This window comes from Poromitra crassiceps (genome assembly GCF_964638095.1).
Source record: "Poromitra crassiceps genome assembly, chromosome: 12".
Taxonomy (NCBI): Eukaryota; Metazoa; Chordata; class Actinopteri; order Beryciformes; family Melamphaidae; genus Poromitra; species Poromitra crassiceps.
In genome coordinates this window covers 5,947,820-5,967,819 of record NC_139632.1, presented here as the reverse complement: position 1 = coordinate 5,967,819, position 20,000 = coordinate 5,947,820, and the positions used below count along the sequence as shown (strand labels likewise).

At 47.9% G+C, this 20,000-nt stretch overlaps 1 protein-coding gene across 1 annotated transcript in view; it reads left to right on the top strand.

Annotated features, from left to right (window-relative positions):
* Positions 1 to 20,000, top strand: part of mast2 (microtubule associated serine/threonine kinase 2) — a gene marked incomplete at its 3' end in the record, with an annotated part of 242,782 nt that overhangs the window by 35,443 nt on the left and 187,339 nt on the right. Inside the window, 2 exon segments of the mRNA XM_083648326.1 lie at positions 15,174 to 15,324; positions 18,725 to 18,939. Coding sequence (XP_083504452.1) covers positions 15,174 to 15,324; positions 18,725 to 18,939 — 366 coding nt within the window.

Here is a 20,000-nt window from a genome sequence, read left to right as displayed (position 1 = left end):
ATACAGTAGGAATAACAGACGTAGAATGCCGTGATTGACCAATCAGATGAGTATTTAACAAAGCCCTGCAATAAAGGGACTGTGATTGGCCCGGCACTTTTCAGCCCGGGTGGAAATCTGTTCGAGTGGGAGGGCCAGATGCATCTCTGCCAGAGCCAATCAAACATGAGCTTGCAGATTCATTACGAGTCTAATGTTGCACAGGTTCAAACCCAGTATAAAGGGCGGGACATACTCCAAGCGCGCTTCCAACCGCGAGGGCCGTGCGGGCAATATGACGACATCGCGGTGGGGGCGAGGCCACCGCAGCCGCAAGCGCGTGTCGCCAGATTTTTTTTACCAGCGCGCCACACCGCTCCACTCCGCTTTGCAGGGAGAGACAGGAAGAGAAATGAAATGAAGAAGTAAGTACAATGAGCCATGTTTTGACCACATTTATTGACCCATGTGGTAAACTTTGATTTCTAACTGTTCGTTTTTAGTCATTTCAAGTAATGTGCTGAGACAGATCTAGGCCTATTTACATTAAATAAAAACAGGATTCGCGATTCTATTCATCTGCTGATACAATCGTTTGAGAGTGAAACCGCAGTCTACTGAACATAATGGCATTCCATTCACTTTTAATTGCGTTTCATTGACTTTATCATGGGCCATTCACTGTACGATGTAAACAGCGGTGCTCTGAGCAGCACCTGAACACTATGAACACCTGGGCCCGAGCGCGGAGTGTGCGCTCCTGGTTTGCGGAGCTCCGCCTCCCGCTGCCTTCCTGGAGTACTGTATGTCCTAAGCTTAAGTCTAGAATGTGTGCCTTCATCTGCTGATGCGCTAAGACGACTCAGACAACAAGCACCTCTTTAGTTAATCAATGTGTACTTTAATCATTCCCAGAGGGGGGATGTTTGTCACCAGGCAGAAAATTACATTTGAGATGTTTACATCATTAAATCATTACATGCTTTGCACAAAGCCCAAACACAGTGGGACAGATGAAGCTCTGTTCCATTCAATAGTTTTAGATTGAGTTTATTTTTTTCTTAATGAGTGGAATAGTGGAATTAAAAACAATAGAGAAACTGTTCATGATAACATGAAAAGGAAATTGGCCTGTGCAATATAATAAGCCCTAATTGTAACATTAGTACAGGCTGTGAGTAGGTGCTGGGATGTCATTAAATCATCAGCTTTAATTACAGTATAATAATGCTTTTATCAACAGTTTTAACAGTATTGAATTATGGAACAGTGTTTATGTTTGCCTTACTGTGTGCTTAGCTGTGATTAGCTTTCATTCAAATGCAATTAACTCTACCAGCTACCCACATTAATAATTAATAATGTTATTGTTTAGGAAGCCAAGCGCAGTGTGAAATGAACCTCAGCCAGCAGCCACATGCTGCTTCTTCGTAGCTGTGGCTGGTACGTTTCTCTAGTCTCTGTCTATGACCTGGCTACCGTGGTAATAACCATCAGTTGGTGTGGTTGCTTCCAAATCAGTCCAGGCTTGTGAAAAAGATTTTGAAATCAGCTGTCCAGTATCCACTGTGGTCTGTGGGTCAAATCAGCTTTGCCACATAATGCCCACCCATCTCCAGTATGTCCCTGTCCTGTGTCTTTTCATTACCTGGCTGCTTCTGGACATTCTCATCTACAGTATGTCCCTGTCCTGTGTCTTTCCATTAGCTGCTTCTGGACATCATAATATCTACAGTATGTCCCTGTCCTGTGTCTTTCCATTAGCTGCTTCTGGACATCATAATATCTACAGTATGTCCCTGTCCTGTGTCTTTCCATTAGCTGCTTCTGGACATCATAATATCTACAGTATGTCCCTATCCTGTGTCTTTCCATTAGCTGCTTCTGGACATCATAATATCTACAGTATATCCCTGTCCTGTGTCTTTCCATTAGCTGCTTCTGGACATCATAATATCTCCAGTATGTCCCTGTCCTGTGTCTTTCCATTAGCTGCTTCTGGACATCATAATATCTACAGTATGTCCCTGTCCTGTGTCTTTCCATTAGCTGCTTCTGGACATTCTCATCCACAGTATATCCCTGTCCTGTGTCTTTCCATTAGCTGCTTCTGGACATCATAATATCTCCAGTATGTCCCTGTCCTGTGTCTTTCCATTAGCTCCTTCTGGACATTCTCATCCACAGTATGTCCCTGTCCTGTGTCTTTCCATTAGCTGCTTCTAGACATTCTCATCTCCAGTATGTCCCTGTCCTGTGTCTTTTCATTAGCTGCTTCTGGACATTCTCATCCACAGTATGTCCCTGTCCTGTGTCTTTCCATTAGCTGCTTCTGGACATTCTCATCCACAGTATGTCCCTGTCCTGTGTCTTTCCATTAGCTGCTTCTAGACATTCTCATCTACAGTATGTCCCTGTCCTGTGTCTTTCCATTAGCTGCTTCTGGACATAATAATATCTACAGTATGTCCCTGTCCTGTGTCTTTCCATTAGCTGCTTCTGGACATCATAATATCTACAGTATGTCCCTGTCCTGTGTCTTTCCATTAGCTGCTTCTGGACATCATAATATCTACAGTATGTCCCTGTCCTGTGTCTTTTCACTAGCTGCTTCTGGACATCATAATATCTACAGTATGTCCCTGTCCTGTGTCTTTCCATTAGCTGCTTCTGGACATCATAATATCTACAGTATGTCCCTGTCCTGTGTCTTTCCATTAGCTGCTTCTGGACATCATAATATCTACAGTATGTCCCTGTCCTGTGTCTTTCCATTAGCTGCTTCTGGACATTTCATCTACAGTATGTCCCTGTCCTGTGTCTTTCCATTAGCTGCTTCTGGACATTCTCATCTCCAGTATGTCCCTGTCCTGTGTCTTTTCATTAGCTGCTTCTGGACATCATAATATCTACAGTATGTCCCTGTCCTGTGTCTTTTCATTAGCTGCTTCTGGACATCATAATATACAGGCGAGCCAGCCGAGGGTAATATCGCAGTGCTTCTTCAGCGGTGGGCTCATTCAATCAGCAGGGCAGCATAGCCTTGAGCCAAGAGACTTTTTAAATCACATTTTGGATCTGATGCCAGAAGCACAATAACAAGAAGATCGATGGAGGCCATTTTTTTTTGTGCTGTGTGGGCCAGTGTGGCGCGCAGTAAAACGATGAGAGCGTGGGCGTGCTGCTACACGACTTTGCTGACGAGCAGAACTGTAGGATGGGGTTGTGCTGTACATTCTCTCCCCGCCTGTCTGTCCGTCTGTCAACAGGGTTGATTGATGGCTGTCAGAGCTTTGCAGAATGACACTGGTTGATATGATTGACGGTCTTCATAAAACCACACATCACTCATTCTCCGCAGCAGAGATCTGCCTCCGTCGTGCCACACACTGCTTGTAGGCTTGTGTTGTTTGTGTGAGTGAGTGAGTGAGTGAGTGAGTGAGTGAGCGTTCAGCATTAAGGTCAGGTTGGGGAATCCTCTCTCTGATGTGATGACAGATGTGAGAGATTGTACATGTGCTTAGTAAAGTCGAGCTGAACCCAAAAATGTTTTTTCTTTTCTTTTAGTTCAAATACCTGGGTATGCAGAGCACCTATTTAATAATGTATGCCAAAACAAATCACAACAATCTAATTTCTTTAGTTTTTCCACTTTTTCACATCAAAAGTTCATTTTTCAAGATTTCATTCATAACAGTAATCTACAGTTTGCTGACGTCACCTAGTACTATCAAATTTCTACCCCATGTCAACCAATCATATCACGACATGCAGCTGTCAATCAAATCTTCATTTCACGATAATTTTCTCTTCCAAATGAAGTAGAAAATGGCGCCTAGTGCCTGTCATCTGGCAGAATTCCTATCCCATAAACTAACTACCGTAAATTCCGGACTATAAGCCGCACCGGTGTATAAGCCGCACCTGCAAAGTTGACAATTTTTTTCTTATATAAGCCGCACCGGACTATAAGCCGCGGGTGTTTTAATGTTTTTTTTTTTTTTTTATTGTGTTTTAATGTTTAATTACCATATGTAAGGGTTCATGCACAGAGGGGATTGTCGGGAAAGAGATGGCTGTTTGAGGAAGCTCCCATTTATTAACATTTCAACAAAACAACATAACACAACACCACCTGTGTTGTTTTTTACAGTGCACACAGTGTCATACAGTGTCATACAGTGTGGTGAAAAGAGGGCAAGAGAGGAAATTAAAACTTATTATAGTTATATAGGATTTATAGTTAGAAAGAGTGCTAAAAAAGAGAGATTTTTTTTTTTTTTTTTTTTTTTTTGGAAAAAATCCATAGATAAGCCGCACCGTTATATAAGCCGCAGGGGCCAAAAAAGGCCAAAAAACGGGAAAAAAGGTGCGGCTTATAGTCCGGAATTTACGGTACTAACTTGGCCAATTGTTAGAAACATGAACAAAAAACAAATACTATAATCTCTAAGAATGCAAAGAAATGTAACTGGCTCGTTAAAACGCGCATTCCAGGAATATTATTTACATTTATAACGATAATGGCGCGCGCCTCCGAGCCTGACAGCCTCCCTGGCTGTCAGGGGTCGTCTCTCTGAGATTCCAGGCGGGCGGGCAGCACCCATGCATCGGATTGTCCGCTCGCTCCGCACGAAGCTGGTGGCTGCCTGGTGCTCCGCGGATCCCACTGGCGTAGCACGACAACACGCTGAATCCCACCCGATTTGGGGGTGGAACACGCCAGGATTGGCCGATGCCAAAGCCAGTCGACAGAATTGTCAAATCAAATCATCAACACCGTATATGGTCCGCCTCTCAATTTGTTTTCAGTCTGAAACGGACTCAGATGCACGTGACGAACAGGTTCACCTCATTCATTTCATTTCATTTATTTGTTTATTTGAATAGGGACAGGTACACGTACATATAGTGTTCACAACATAAAATGTCAATAAACCTATGATGAGTTGTACCAAAGCATGTATAGCCCAGGGCTAGTTTGCAATGCCAGTCCCTAGATGTAACCCGACATTCCTGTAAAATAAAAATAATAATACACAAAAATACAGCAAAATACAATAAAAAGACACATATCAAAGATCAGATAGGCTACTAAACGTAAAATTCAGGTCAAATGTCAGTACAGTAACAATTCAAATATCACAGTTAAGACAGTTCCAATTATGTTCAGTTTAGTTAAAAGTGTGTGTTTATTGTACACACTCCTAAGAGTGTGTACAAACCTGTTGGAGCTTCAACCAGTCTTTGACGTTTTTATTAAAACCCTTAATTTCTAGGTTTAGTTTTAATTCCTCCGGCAGTGTGTTCCACATTTGAGACCCCTTAATGGAGAACGCGGACTGTCCGAAAGAGGTTTTGCGGCGTGCAATTTTGCAGTTTCCACTAGCCGTGCCCCTGGTAACCCTGATGCCGCTTTGTCGACTGACAAATCGGCTCAGAGGCTCAGGTGCTAAATTATGTAGACATTTAAAAACCAGTTTAAGATTGGAAAATTTGACAAAGTTATCAAAGCTTAACAGGTTGTATTGTTTCAGTAAGCGGCAGTGATGCCATCGCATGGGTTTTTTTGCCATTATTTTTAGAGTCTGCTTATAAAGGGATGCAACTGGTTGAATTATGGTTTGGGAGGCTTGGCTCCACACAGTAATACAGTACGACATATGAGAAAAGACCATGGCATGCATAAACAACTGTGCTGCTTTTAGTGGTATATGATGCCTGATTATTTTAAAGCAACTTAGGTTGCGTTTAACCGACTTTGTCATCTTTTTCACATGTTTGTTAAACTTAAGATTGGAATCTAGCACAATACCTAGATACGATGATAGTGTGTAGAGGACTGGGGAGGGGCCTCTCCACGACACAATGTTAGCCCAATGCAGTGCTGCAGAGGCGTGGCTCCAGAGGGAAATGGGGAAGATATACAGGGAGGGAAGAAGGAAGTGTTATGAAAGCCTGCTTTGACTTCCTCCTCTGTGTTGGTGATGATTGACTCAGACGACACATGCATATCAATGTCTCTCCCTGAATCACTACCAATATTCTACATAGCAGTAGGGCTGACACCTACAGCACTCTTATCAGTACCAATATCACAGACACGCCCATTTGTGCATGTATGCATGCCCGACCAAGCCGGAGGTAACACGGGGGCTCGAACCTGCGACCCTCATGTTGGTAGGCAGGGAATCTACCACTGCACTAACTGTTGATATATTGCCAGTTAAATGTCAATGTAAGTGTCAATTTAAATGGAACACACCCTGTCCCTGACTCCCTGTGCTACCTGCTCCCTGACTCCCTGTGCTACCTGCTCCTGTGCTACCTGCTCCCTGACTCCCTGTGCTACCTGCTACCTGCTCCCTGACTCCCTGTGCTACCTGCTCCTGTGCTACCTGCTCCCTGACTCCCTGTGCTACCTGCTCCCTGACTCCCTGTGCTACCTGCTCCTGTGCTACCTGCTCCCTGACTCCCTGTGCTACCTGCTCCTGTGCTACCTGCTCCCTGTCCCCCTGTGCTACCTGCTCCCTGACTCCCTGTGCTACCTGCTCCCTGTCCCCCTGTGCTACCTGCTCCCTGACTCCCTGTGCTACCTGCTCCTGTGCTACCTGCTCCCTGACTCCCTGTGCTACCTGCTACCTGCTCCTGTGCTACCTGCTCCCTGTCCCCCTGTGCTACCTGCTCCTGTGCTACCTGCTCCCTGACTCCCTGTGCTACCTGCTCCCTGACTCCCTGTGCTACCTGCTCCTGTGCTACCTGCTCCCTGACTCCCTGTGCTACCTGCTCCTGTGCTACCTGCTCCCTGACTCCCTGTGCTACCTGCTCCTGTGCTACCTGCTCCCTGACTCCCTGTGCTACCTGCTCCTGTGCTACCTGCTCCCTGACTCCCTGTGCTACCTGGCTACTCCTACATTAGTTCTCTGGATTTGTGCTCTCTTTTGATCTTCACTATGTTTGCTGTTGTGTCTTCTGGCAGGGAAGCAGTGTAGCTAGCTAGTAGCTAGCTATGTACATGCTGTACTTTTGACTTGGCTAGCAAACAGCGCTGTGTGTGTGTGTGTGTGTGTGTGTGTGCACACATGCATGCTTGTGTGTGTTCTCACCTGGCACTGTAGACTTGGTTGCGTGTGAATTTGTCTGAGTGAGTTTGAGTGCATGTGTGTCCCAGCTTTATCAGCTGTGTGATTGGTTCAAGGTCAGAAGTGTGTGTCTGTGTGTGTGTGTCTGTGTGTGTCTGTGTGTGTCTGTGTGTGTGTTATAATGCTTGTTCGCGGCAGGCCGGCCGCCAAGGGGCCCCCCAATCCAGGGCCGACCGAGCCGGCTGCCCCCCGGAGCTGCCGCGAATAGTGACATCATCAGTGATGTATGACATCACAATGGGAGTGGTCTCGCTGGCCAGCCTCCTCTTCCTTCCATCCGAGGAGTCTGGCGCCGCAGGTCTCCATAACTGGGATAAACCCTCCCCTGCTCTACTCTGCTCTCCCATTGGAGCGACTGTTTCGGTGGCAGCCGGATGTCCGCTCCCGGCTTATTATAAAATCTGTCGTTGGCTCCGACCATGTCGATCAGAGCGGCTTCCGCTCCCTCCTCCCTGTGTGTCGCTGTAAACAGTGCCCTGCCGCCTCAGTGAAAACAACAACGCTAACTAGCTAGCAAGCTAACGGCAGAAACCTACACGCTAGCTCGTTGCTGCTACACGCTGAAAACAGCAAGTTGGATTGTTGGAAACTATTTTCCAAGGGCACTGCCGCTAAGCGCCGCCCATCGCAATCCCACTATGGAGACCTGCGGCGCCAGACTCCTCGGACGGAAGGGAGAGGAGGCTGGCCAGCGAGACTACAATGAGAGCCACGGGCAGCATTTTTGCCTGACACAGCACAACGCTGAGGAAGGCCTTTGGCTGAAACGTGCATTGCTCCTGCCCGGGTTTGAGGAACTATTAAAACGTATGAAAGGACATTGGGGAGTGCTGCTGGCTTTCTCTCTCTTCACTGAACTCTTTGCTTGCCCTGCCCCTGCACCCAGTGAGTTTTTAATCAAGTTTGAGTGTGCTGCTCACTACCGGTGAGTTCCTATTAAACTCGTTGAGCCTACACACACTCCATAAGCCAAGACTTACATGAGCTGTGTGCTGTGTGTTCATTAGGGCCGGGAATCACCAGATGCCAACGATACGATACTAAAACGATACTTGAGTCATGATACGATAGTATTGCGATATTGCGATATGCTAGCATTGCGATATATTGACTAACTCCTTTTCCTACCTTTACCTTGACCTCACCGGAAGTAAAACATGCAGTGTTTTTTTGTTTTGTTTTGTTTTTGCCCCACATGTAGGCTACATTATTAAGCTTCTCTGGACTCAATAGGCCACTGCAGGCGTGGACTGCACCATCGGGCGCTTCGGGCAGATGCCCGGTGGCCTGGCATGGCCTGCAAAAAAATAAAATAAAAATAAAATAATATCGATACTTGGCGTCCATATATCGATACAATATCGTCAGGCAATATATCGCGATACTATGCTGTATCGATTCCCCCCCCCCACCCCTAGTGTTCATTCATACATTTACTTCTCCCTCTGTACAAGACACCTGAGGCTCAGACCAACAAGATCTTAGATTGTTTGCACATTATTGGTAATCATACACTCTCTCAGCACATGACTGTCTTGCCTGCCACCTAGAGGTTACAAAAGGAGCTGCAGTAGGCAGACTAGACAGCCTGTGTATTCAAATGTATTCAATGTGCTCTATCACTCCACATGTCTTCTTACACTGTGCTTGCTCCCTTTTCCTGAGGTGGCAGGAGGCCTTCCGTTCCATCAGAACTGGGTAGGATCCCAAGCTGTCAGAGAAACATGAGAATCCACCTTAGTGTTCAGTTGGACAGGTAGACATGGTGTCTCAGCATTGACAGTGAGAACGCAGCAGGAAACAACGGCAGTGCTGTAATAATCCTGTTTGTTCTGGCCCAGCACAGTTTTGAGAAAGGCCCACCACAAACATCTCCCCTATCTAAGAAAACAACACATCAGTGCACACGGCTCCACTTCCTGCTCCAGTCACCACTAGGGATGCAGCGGTATACCGTTTGAAGGTATACCGCGGTTTGAAAACGTCACAGTATCAAAACCACTAAAATTTGCCGTCATACCTTCCCCACAATATCAGCTGTTTCCCCAAAACAAAGTGCCCAGGTCGCTTGCAGAGTGCAGCTTACGCGGCCCCTCCCCCTGGCTGCATGCCTACCTAGACTAGAGCACAGTAGAGAGGAGCCGCAAGGACCCCCCTGAACTTTCCCCCATCTAAAAAGACGACGTCGGCTGAATGGGAATATTTCGGCTATTGTAAAAACACAAATGGTCCGCAATACCGCGATACCGTGAAACCGTGGTATTTTTGTCCAAGGTTATCATACCGTCAAAAACTCATACCATTGCATCCCTAGTCACCACTAATAATGTAACCATGCTGTGGTGAGGACAACTCAATGAAGACGTCAGATCTGTGCCAGTCCTTCCACTCTTTGTTTAGATGACTATGAGTATTACACCTTTACTTAATAGAACATAGGTGCCAAATACTGATGCTGATGTCATTTCCCTGTTACAGTATTACACTCCACTTCCAACAGTGTGTTATTGTTCACATCAAAACAGAGTGACTCGATGTTCTGCCTCTCTACACAGCAGTGCAGTGCAGTCCCCCTTCCCTCCACTCACCCTTCAATAGAATAGACCCTTTTCACAGGGGCCATTTTGTGTCGAAAAGGCAGGGTAAACACAGGTGCAAGCAAAAATACTAATGCGGGTTTCCAACGTCCATGATGTGAAGTTGGAACATCACAGTGTGTGTTTACCCTGCCTTTTCGACACAAAATGCCCCCTGTGAAAAGGGTCTATACTAGTTGCATCTTTTGACGAGTCTGGAAGCTTCTCCTCAGTCACCAAGCCTGACGAGCAGGGACATGAGGACTTTAGTTTACTGTCATAGACGACTAAAGAAACCAGGAAAGATTTCCACTTAAGAAGCTGAAACGAGAGAATTTTCGTCGTTTTTCTTAACACATTGACTGCCAGCCCTTTTTTCAATGCTGTAGGTAGGTTGTGCCAGGTTTTTTTTTGAGGATTCTGGCTCATTTTACAAGAGCCGAGGATTCTTTTCTGTTAAGACTTCGTGAACACCAATCATCTAAAAAGAACTAATAGAATGTGTGCTTTCTCTGTCTAAAAGAGTTAGTTTGTAGAGTTAGTAGTTATGTAGATATTAGCCGTTGAGTACAGCATGGTTTCAGAGATTTTCAGAGAGTTTTGAGATAAATGGATTTTTAGAACCACCTCACGTGCCTGTGATTATGGGTGCCCTTGGGCAAGTCTGTATACTGTATTGTGTGTGTGTGTGTGTGTGTGTGTGTGTGTGTGTGTGTGTGTGTGTGTGTGTGTGTGTGTGTGTGTGTGTGTGTGTGTGTGTGTCTCCAAACTCCTCCCTCCGTCTGTGCTGCTGCTGCTGGCTCCTGCTGGCGCTCTCGGGCAGTCTGGATTACTGTAAAACGGGCTCGTTCGTTTCTTGAGGTGTCGGCTGAGAGCTTTGAAGAAGCTTTTGCGATTCTGGTCTTATTTATGCGCAAAGGTACTCGAGTGTGTGTGTGTGCGCGCGCGTGCGTGTGTGTGTGTGTGTGTGTGTGTGTGTGTGTGTGTGAAATCGAAAGAGTTTTCGCCCAGCTATTTCCTTGAAAATTAGAATGGCTTTCTCCCGCGGACCCGTGGCTGTTTTTTGCTCTGCTTTCTCTCTGTCTGGAGGGCACTGTCGCCACTTAGTGGTCGGTAAAATAGATTATACACATTCTCTTCCTCCAATAGTGGTATAGGAGACGTAAAAGGGGTTGATCGATGTCCCACCGTCAAAAAAAAAAAATGTTTATGTAAGCCGAGATATCTCGTCCTTGGCACTCAACGGTTGGATTATGTAAGCCGAGATATCTCGTCCTTGGCACTCAACGTGTTAACACATTCACTGCCAACAACGTATGAACACGTTTTCAGAATCCAGCTTTTCCCTGCCAACAACGTGTTTACACGTTTTTGGCATCGATTTTTTTTTTTTGACGGTGGGTTGTGCATCTAACGCTTTTACATCTCTTATATAATTATTGGAGCCACCGAACGTTTACAACCCATTCCACCGACCCACTAAGTGGCAACAGTGCGAGGAAGGAAAGCATTTTTTTAACTTGTCACGCCATTCTCAGCCCAGCCATTCTCCTTTTCGCGCTGATTGCTGGCGATGCGGGATTGCAAATTTACATAATAGATTCAGCCGATCTACTATGATCGGGTGATAGATTACAGGTGGAGGAACACACTTTGAAACACGCAGCATAAATATGACCAGAATCGCAAAAGCTTCTCTCAACCAAAACTCCAAACGAGCGAGTCCATCCCGACTTCCTCAAACAGCGGCCGTGCAGACATGCAGGCACAGGAGAGCAGCAAAGCACTGACTGGTGACAAGCTTGTCCGCCCACGGAGGGAGGAGTTGAAGCAACTCGAGAGGGAGGGAGAGAGAGAGAGAGAGAGAGAGAGAGAGGGAGGGAGAGCGAGAGGGAGGGAGAGAGAGAGAGAGAGCGAGAGGGGGAGGGAGAGAGAGAGAGAGAGAGCCAAAAATGAATGGTTAAAGTGACTGTTCCATCCAATTTCACAAAAAGCCGTTTATCTCTGAATATTCTTTCTCACGCTAAAACCATGCTGTATTCAACTGCTAATGCTTACATAACTACTAACTCTACAAACTAACTCTTTTAGACAGAGAAAGTACACATTCTATTAGTACTTTTGAGATATTGTATGTTCACAAACTCCAAGCTGAAACGAATCCTCGGCTCTTATAAAATGAGCCATAATCCTCAAAAAACGGCTTGGCAGAAGCTACCTACAGCAAAAAAAAACGTCTGGCAGTCAATGTGTTAAAAGCGAGTCTAAACGATTCATCGATTATAAAAACAGTAAAGCGATTAATTTTCTGTCGGTCGACCAATCCACTCATCTTTGCAGCTCTACTACTGGTGGACCACGAATGACTTTAGCACCTCATTTCACTAAGCCTGAGTTAATGGGTGCAAGGTGGATGTGATTATACTGTGTGTGTGTGTGTGTGTGTGTGTGTGTGTGTGTGTGTGTGTGTGTGTGTGTGTGTGTGTGTGTGTGTGTGTGTGTGCTCTGAGGGAAGTGGTGCGGTCTGCTTGTTTCAAGGCTTGCTGGCTAAGAGGTAACGGAAGCTTTCACTATTGCTCTGTGTGCAGCCATCTGAGAGTTTGTGTGATGGTTTGAGGCCTGTGTGTGTGTGTGTGTGTCTCTGTGTGTGTAAGTGTGTGTCTGTGTGTGTGTGTATGTGTCTGTCTGTCTGTGTGTGTGTCTGTCTGTCTGTCTGTCTGTGTGTCTGTCTGTCTGTCTGTCTGTCTGTCTGTCTGTCTGTGTGTGTGTGTCTGTGTGTGTGGTATAATGTACTGTGTTGAGGCTGCGCTTGTGTGTGTGTGTGTGTGTGTGTCTGTGTGTGTGGTATAATGTACTGTGTTGAGGCTGCGCTTGTGTGTGACGTGTCTGTGTGTCTGTGTGTGTTTGTGTGTGGTATAATGTACTGTGTTGAGGCTGTACTTGTGTGTGTGTGTGTGTGTGTGTGTGTGTGTGTGTGTGTGTGTGTGTGTGTGTGTGTGTGTCTGTGTGAGTTTTCCGTGGGTCGTCCAGATGTTTGTGGAAAACTCTTGTCAGGGGCTGGTCTGTCGGCGAGGGAGAGGATGTGAGCTCAGGCCAACCCTGTTTCCATGGCAATGCCAGATGTTGCCAAACGGTTTGGAGCAGAGTCCCACACAGACCTTGAGTGTGTGTGTGCGTGCTGTGTGTGTGTGTGTGTGTGCGTGCTGTGTGTGCGTGCGTGCCGTGTGTGTGTGTGCGTGCTGTGTGTGTGTGCGTGCTGTGTGTGCGTGCGTGCCGTGTGTGTGTGTGCGTGCTGTGTGTGTGTGTGCGTGTGCGTGCTGTGTGTGTGTGGGTTGGCTGTACATCCAGCTGTACTGGACTTTTCACTGGAGAAATCAGATGAAACCTTTGGGATAACGAGGAAGACTCGAGGAACTTTCCCCTTACCGTCCTGACAGAGTCAATTATATGCATCAGGTCTTCCATGTGGCCTGGAGCTGTGTGGTGAGGCCTGCTCAGGCTCAACACTATACAACAGCCATGGCTGACAGAAGCATGGCTGACTGAAGCATGGCTGACAGAAGCATGGCTGACAGAAGCATGGCTGACAGAAGCATGGCTGACAGTGATGCTAATGACAGTCTGCTGCGTTGCTCCTATTGCATACTGAGAAAAACAGGTGTGCGTGTTTTCTTGCTGAACGTGTGTGTGTGTGTGTGTGTGTGTGTGTGTTTTCTTGCTGAACGTGTGTGTGTGTGTTTTCTTGCTGAACGTGTGTGTTTTCTTGCTGAACGTGTGTGTGTGTGTTTTCTTGTTGAACATGTGTGTGTGTGTTTTCTTGTTGAACGTGTGTGTGTGTTTTCTTGTCGAACATGTGTGTGTGTGTTTTCTTGCTGAACGTGTGTGTGTGTTTTCTTATTGAACGTGTGTGTGTGTGTTTTCTTGTGTGTGTATGCGTGCGTGTGTGTGTGTGTGTGTGTGTGTGTGTGTGTGTGTGTGTGTGTGTGTGTGTGTGTCTTATGGTCATGTGAGCAGCAGATCTAGTGTCAGCGTGTGGGTTAGCACTGTGTTTGATGACTTTGTGTTGGCTCTGAGCCCACTCTCACAGGGACCCTAACAGTACGCCGCCTGGCTACTTCCTGGGATTTCTCTCCATTACTTGAAACCAGGTGTAGGATAAACGTTGTATCTCATAGCATCTTATTCTGGAGTTCTCATGCACGACTTTTTCCACATCACTGACCTCCAAAATAAACTGACCGCCGACATTAGTGGCTGACCAACCCTTTGTTCCTCCTTTGAGAGTTGACTAATGCCAGGATCAGACTACACGATATTTTTTGTCGTTCACGATGTCACCATGTCAGACGAGGCCATCATACTGCCATAAATTCGTGACATGTCTTGGTCGGGAGACTGGCCACACTACAAGTGTATTCTCGCTTAACACCGACAGAGCATCGTATGCCACCGTCATCACGTCGTCTGCTGTCGTCAGCGAGTTCACAGGTCGTCGGGGAGGCGGACCTGTGAACGAAATCTCCCAGGATGCATTGAGGCCACTACATTGACAAGAAATAGCAACCAAATCAGCCTAAATAGGCTAAAGTGGTAGATAGAAATAATGTTTATGTTAGCACAACATGCAATTGTAAAACATTTCAATATTGGGCAAAATAAAACATTGAAATCCAAACACAACCCTATGTGAAACATGTATGTAATCCAGGTGCTATATATATCCCTTGCAGAATTAACGTTATTTGGATGAGTGACAGGCTCTACTGTGATGCACTGTGATGTCCGCTCCAGCCTCCAACTTACTTCATGTGCACGCCCACTATTTTCTTGCCAGCTGCTGCGAGACGAGAAGGAAGAGAAACGAACATGCAGCCGACTCTGCTGAGCTCATGTTATTTGTAGTGAGCAATGCCCACTGCCCAGGCGTTTAAACGCAAATTAAAACACCCTGGCCTTTTTATCTCTTTTATTCTTTTGAGCGGAGCCGAGCGGTGAGTGCGAGCGGGTGAAATCTGTATCGAGCGGGGAGCGGTCTCCCCAGGACCTGATACCTGTCTTCCGGGGTGTCACACTAGGCGAAACCATGTCCAAAAGACTGACATGCCAGTCTTTTCGTCAGGGCGTCGTGAGGCGTCCTAGACGTCCCGACTGGTCCCGACGCTGGTCTTTGATTATGTCACACTACAAGAGGTGAAGACGGCCGATCGTCGTCCCCGACGGTCATATTCGGGCCCGACGCTGAAAATCTGTCGCCCACGACCAAATCGGTCTAATATCGGGCTGAATTCGTGTAGTCTGAACCAGGCATTAGTCGAACAGGATGTTGGGCTAACGTTTGAGTTTGGCAGGCCCACCAGTCTCTAGAAAGATGAATATTAAGATGTATAACGAGTCTTCTCCTTCTTCTCCCCCCCCCTCTGTCTGTCTTTCTCCAATCTTCTCTCTCTCTCTCTCTCTCTCTCTCTCATATCTCCAGAAGGACTTTGCAGCTCCGCCCCCTCTCCTCTTCAGGAAGCTGAGTAACCCGGACCTGTCGCCCGCAGCAGTAGCCATCACCAAGACCAAACTGCACCGGCAGCTGAGCCAAGATGAGAGCCGCGCCAGACGCAGCAGTATGGCCATGACCGGTAACGCACGCACGCACGCACGCACGCACGCACGCACGCACGCACGCACGCACGCACGCACGCACACACACACACACACACACACTAACTAACGAACTAGAGGTTACATGGTTTGTCATTCCAGAACAAAATGATTCATCACACCTCAGTTTTAATTGCATACAGATTGAGAATATTAAATAAAGAATTTGAGTGGTTAATGAATATAAATACTTCTTACTAAGCATAGTTCATATTTGTCATAATTATAACTGAAAATAATAATAATAATAATTATTATTATTATTATGTCATCACTGCCTGATTGTGAGGACTGCTACAACCACCAAGCAGGTGAGTTTTATGGGACAATCTAGAGGTGAGGAGAGGTGGACATTAGCAGTATACTCGCCACATAGTACAGAACATATTTGTTGACACTGATATTTATGTCATTGTCTGTGTTATTTGACTGGAGACTCAGTGTAAAGTCCATCATGGTTTGTGGTCTCTGCTGAGCAACACTGGTATTCAGTCAGGCTAACTTGGCAAGAAGGTGCAGGAACCTCAAACATGTTGCTTTGTGTTTGGAGGAAGAGGAATCAGGGAAGCTGGCCAGAGAAGTCAGCAGCTATTAAACCTCTGACTGTTAGGATGACGTCATCATTCCTACTTTGACGTCGTCATTCCGACTATGATGTCATCGATCACTGATGATGTCATGGTTCATAAGTGTCTTTCATGCCTTTCGCTAGTGATGTCATAGCACAGGTGATGTCATGTCTCTGATGATGTCACAAACGGTATGATGTCATAGCACAGGTGGTGTCATGCTCGGATCTATAAAGGCCTGTTCCGGCAGGCTCTGGCCAGTGATTCATAATCTAAACTAGGATCATACCAATCTCAAGCAACGTCTGCAACCTGCAATTCCTGCAACCAGCAACTTCTGCAATCTCTCTGCAACCGTTCCCAAAACCTCGAACAGTGCACCCCCAGCTATCAAGCTACCAAGTTCCACAACACCCCAGCTTCTCCAGACCTACCAAGTTTCCCGTGGTCATCAACTACCCGCGATTAGATCCACACGTCTAACCCCGATCCTGACAGTATGAATCATTCAAAAGTGGATTTAGCGGGCAAATTTAGCCGTTTAGCGATCAAGGAGGACCCACTAGGCGACCAGTCGAAGCAGCGCCGGAGTGAATGGCTGTTGCCCCCCTCGTTTGCTTTCCCCCCTGGGGTTTCCGCCTCGACCTCTTGGGGGGTTCCTCGTCAGACGCCAGTTCCCCCGCCGCCCGCTCCAGGTGGCCTACCAGGCGACTCAACGAAGGGTCTTGTCACCGTGGAGATCTTACAAGCCGTGGTTACCATGATGTCAGACCTGCTTGACACCCAGAAAGTTCAGGCTTCCAAGGCCGAGGATCGGTACGCCCTCCTGGTAAAACGGCTAGATCGTCTCGACGGGCTAAACCCTCCTGAGGGTGTCATTCTGCAGACTTCCGCTCCTCCTGCCCCAGCTTCCGAGGGCACTGTCGTCCCGGAGGTGTCCAGACCTGCTACCCCCCCCCTCGCTACTGCGGCCGTTCCTTCTAGCTCTGCCTCTCGGCCGCCTCCAGCTGCTAAGGGCATATTCTGGGGGGGAGTTCGCGTCATCCCAGAGCAGGGGCAGCCACATTCGAGTCCCAGCAGCCATCTGTACCGTGATCTGACCGGCAGGGTTCGCATCACACCAGAGGAGAGGCAGCGCCGTTTGGACACCCGGAGCTGCCTGTACTGTGGCCGAGCCGGGCATTACCTCTCCTCCTGCTCCCGGCGTCCAGTAAGTGGTCCCACCGCTCGCCGGCCCGTGGTACTCTCAGTGGATCAAGACTCTACGTGTCCAGCCAATAAATCTGTACGGTTGGGTAGCGTTCCCTGCAGGACCCAGGAGTGGCAGTGTGTCTCCAAGAGGGTTAGGGAGTTGGAGAGGACTGTCGACCGGCTCATTGGGAAGTTCAATCGCTGCCTGCAGATCGGCTCCGTCCCCCCGCAGGGGGCCTCCGAGTCTACTGGCCCTGAGGCACAACCTGAGGCACAACCTGTGGACCTGCCCCTCGCCGAGTCTGAACCTGTCCCTGAGGCACAACCTGTGGACCTTCCCCTCGCCGAGTCTGAACCCGTACCCCAGCAGCAGCCAATTCCTGTCCTTGACCAACACGTAGGTTCCAGCTTCATGCTGGGAGGTTCCCGTAGTGTCGTCAGCCCTCGGTCAAGAGCAAGAAGAAATAAGAGGCGTTTAAAGGAGGGGACGGTGGGTGTCCTGCCCAAACTACAGGTCGGGAGGGCAGGCCTCGCTGTGTCAGATCCCCCTGCGGCTCTGCCTTCGGAGACAGCGGCATTTGACCCTTTTGATGGTCCCCAGCCTCCCATGTTTGGATCGTGCCCCGGGGGATGGCCGGCCCCAGAGGACCCACCGGACCCGGTGGAAGTTCTGTCTACGTATCGGTCCATCTATGGCTTCGATATCCTGTATTAGGGAGGAGCACCTCCACTGTCCTACACCCCCTTTGGGGTCTGACCACCTGCATCTAACCGCCTGCTGAAGAGCACCTCACTCTCTTGCACCCCCTTTGGGGCCTAACCACCTGCGTCTAACCACCTGCGGAAGAGCACCTCCACCAGAACCTATGGATTTTTTGTCTCCCAGATGCCATCCTTGATGGCCTCATTGGACGCCAGGTGACGTCCGTTGAGGGGAGGGTACTGTTAGGATGACGTCATCATTCCTACTTTGACGTCATCATTCCGACTATGATGTCATCGATCACTGATGATGTCATGGTTCATAAGTGTCTTTCATGCCTTTCGCTAGTGATGTCATAGCACAGGTGATGTCATGTCTCTGATGATGTCACAAACGGTATGATGTCATAGCACAGGTGGTGTCATGCTCGGATCTATAAAGGCCTGTTCCGGCAGGCTCTGGCCAGTGATTCATAATCTAAACTAGGATCATACCAATCTCAAGCAACGTCTGCAACCTGCAATTCCTGCAACCAGCAACTTCTGCAATCTCTCTGCAACCGTTCCCAAAACCTCGAACAGTGCACCCCCAGCTATCAAGCTACCAAGTTCCACAACACCCCAGCTTCTCCAGACCTACCAAGTTTCCCGTGGTCATCAACTACCCGCGATTAGATCCACACGTCTAACCCCGATCCTGACACTGACTGGAACAGGCTGTAAACGTGATCCTTCCCAATTTGATCAAATAACAGCACATTGTTCCTTATGTGACTTATGACGGTGAAGAACATGCAGCTTTGTTCAGAGATGGACTTAAAATGCAGATGATTACTGAACCAGCATACAATGTCTCCAACCATAAGGGAGACGAGATGGGGCTGAAAGTCTCTCTCCTTCCCTCTTTCCTGTCCAGGTAAGCAGTTGCTGCCTCTGTCCAGTAGTCTGCATGGCGGGGTGAGTCAGCTGGCCTGGCAGGGGGCACCGGGGGGTCTTGGAGGACCCATGGGTGCAGCAGGGGGACCTCCTGGAGAGCCCAACAACCTGGTCCGTATGAGGAACCAGACCCTGGGACACTCTGCACCCTCGCTCACCGCTGGACTGGTCAGTACACACAAACCAATACAATGTGTAGCAGAAATGCACCATGAGCTGTGTGAGTGTGTGGAGGCACACCTACTTGATGATGTGTCCAGTGGTCTGTATGATGGAGCCTGGTGGACCTGGACCTGCTAGTTGTAGCAGTGTTGGCAGGAAGCCATGCTGGCACAGTCTGGATGCACACACACACACACACGCATGCACGCACACACACACACACACACACACACACACACACACACACACACACACACACACACACACACACTTAAGATCCACAGAGAAATGCTTGCTTACTGGTATGAGGGAGAAATGGAGCATAAACAAAGTGAAGTGTGTGTGTGTGTATGTATGTGCGCCCCCGTGTGTGCGCCCCTGTGTGTGTGTGTGTGCGCCCGTGTGCGCGCGCGTTCCTGTGTGTGTGTGCGCCCCTGTGTGTGTGTGCGCCCGTGTGTGTGCGCGCGCGTTCCTGTGTGTGTGTGTGTGTGTGTGTGCACGCGTGCCTGCGTGCCTGTGTGTATGTGTGTGTGCATGTGTGGCAGTCTTTGGTCACACGTGGAATGGATCTGGAAGGAGCACAATGCACTGCTGACCTACATATGATAGTAGTCTAGATGGCAACCACTTGATACCATGATGATGCAGGGGGTGAGTGAGGCCAGCTCCATGCACTCTACAGCAAGTACAACTCTGACCCCTGCTGCTCGTAGAGGGAATTGTTTATTTATTTCTCTTTCTCTTTCTTTGTGTATGAGTTTTTAATACCTCTATATGTAACTGTGTCTGTTCACTAGCCAGGATCGTATTAACATGATCCCATTGAGCATCTCTATCAGGACTCTTTGGAACAATCAGCAGCACTTGTGATCTCATTCTGGGTTTGATGGTCCTGGTTTCTGAGTTCTGCTCACCATTCAAACAGTAGTAGAGTCATGAGGTGTTTGTGTCTGTCTACAAGCACAGGTTGTGAAACTGCTGCATACTTGACTTTCTCATACACACACATTACACACATTTGCCACTGTCTGGCACATGTTCTTAAACCATTTCAGCTCAAACGTGAGAGGTTTTCTTGCCCTGGGACATGATGA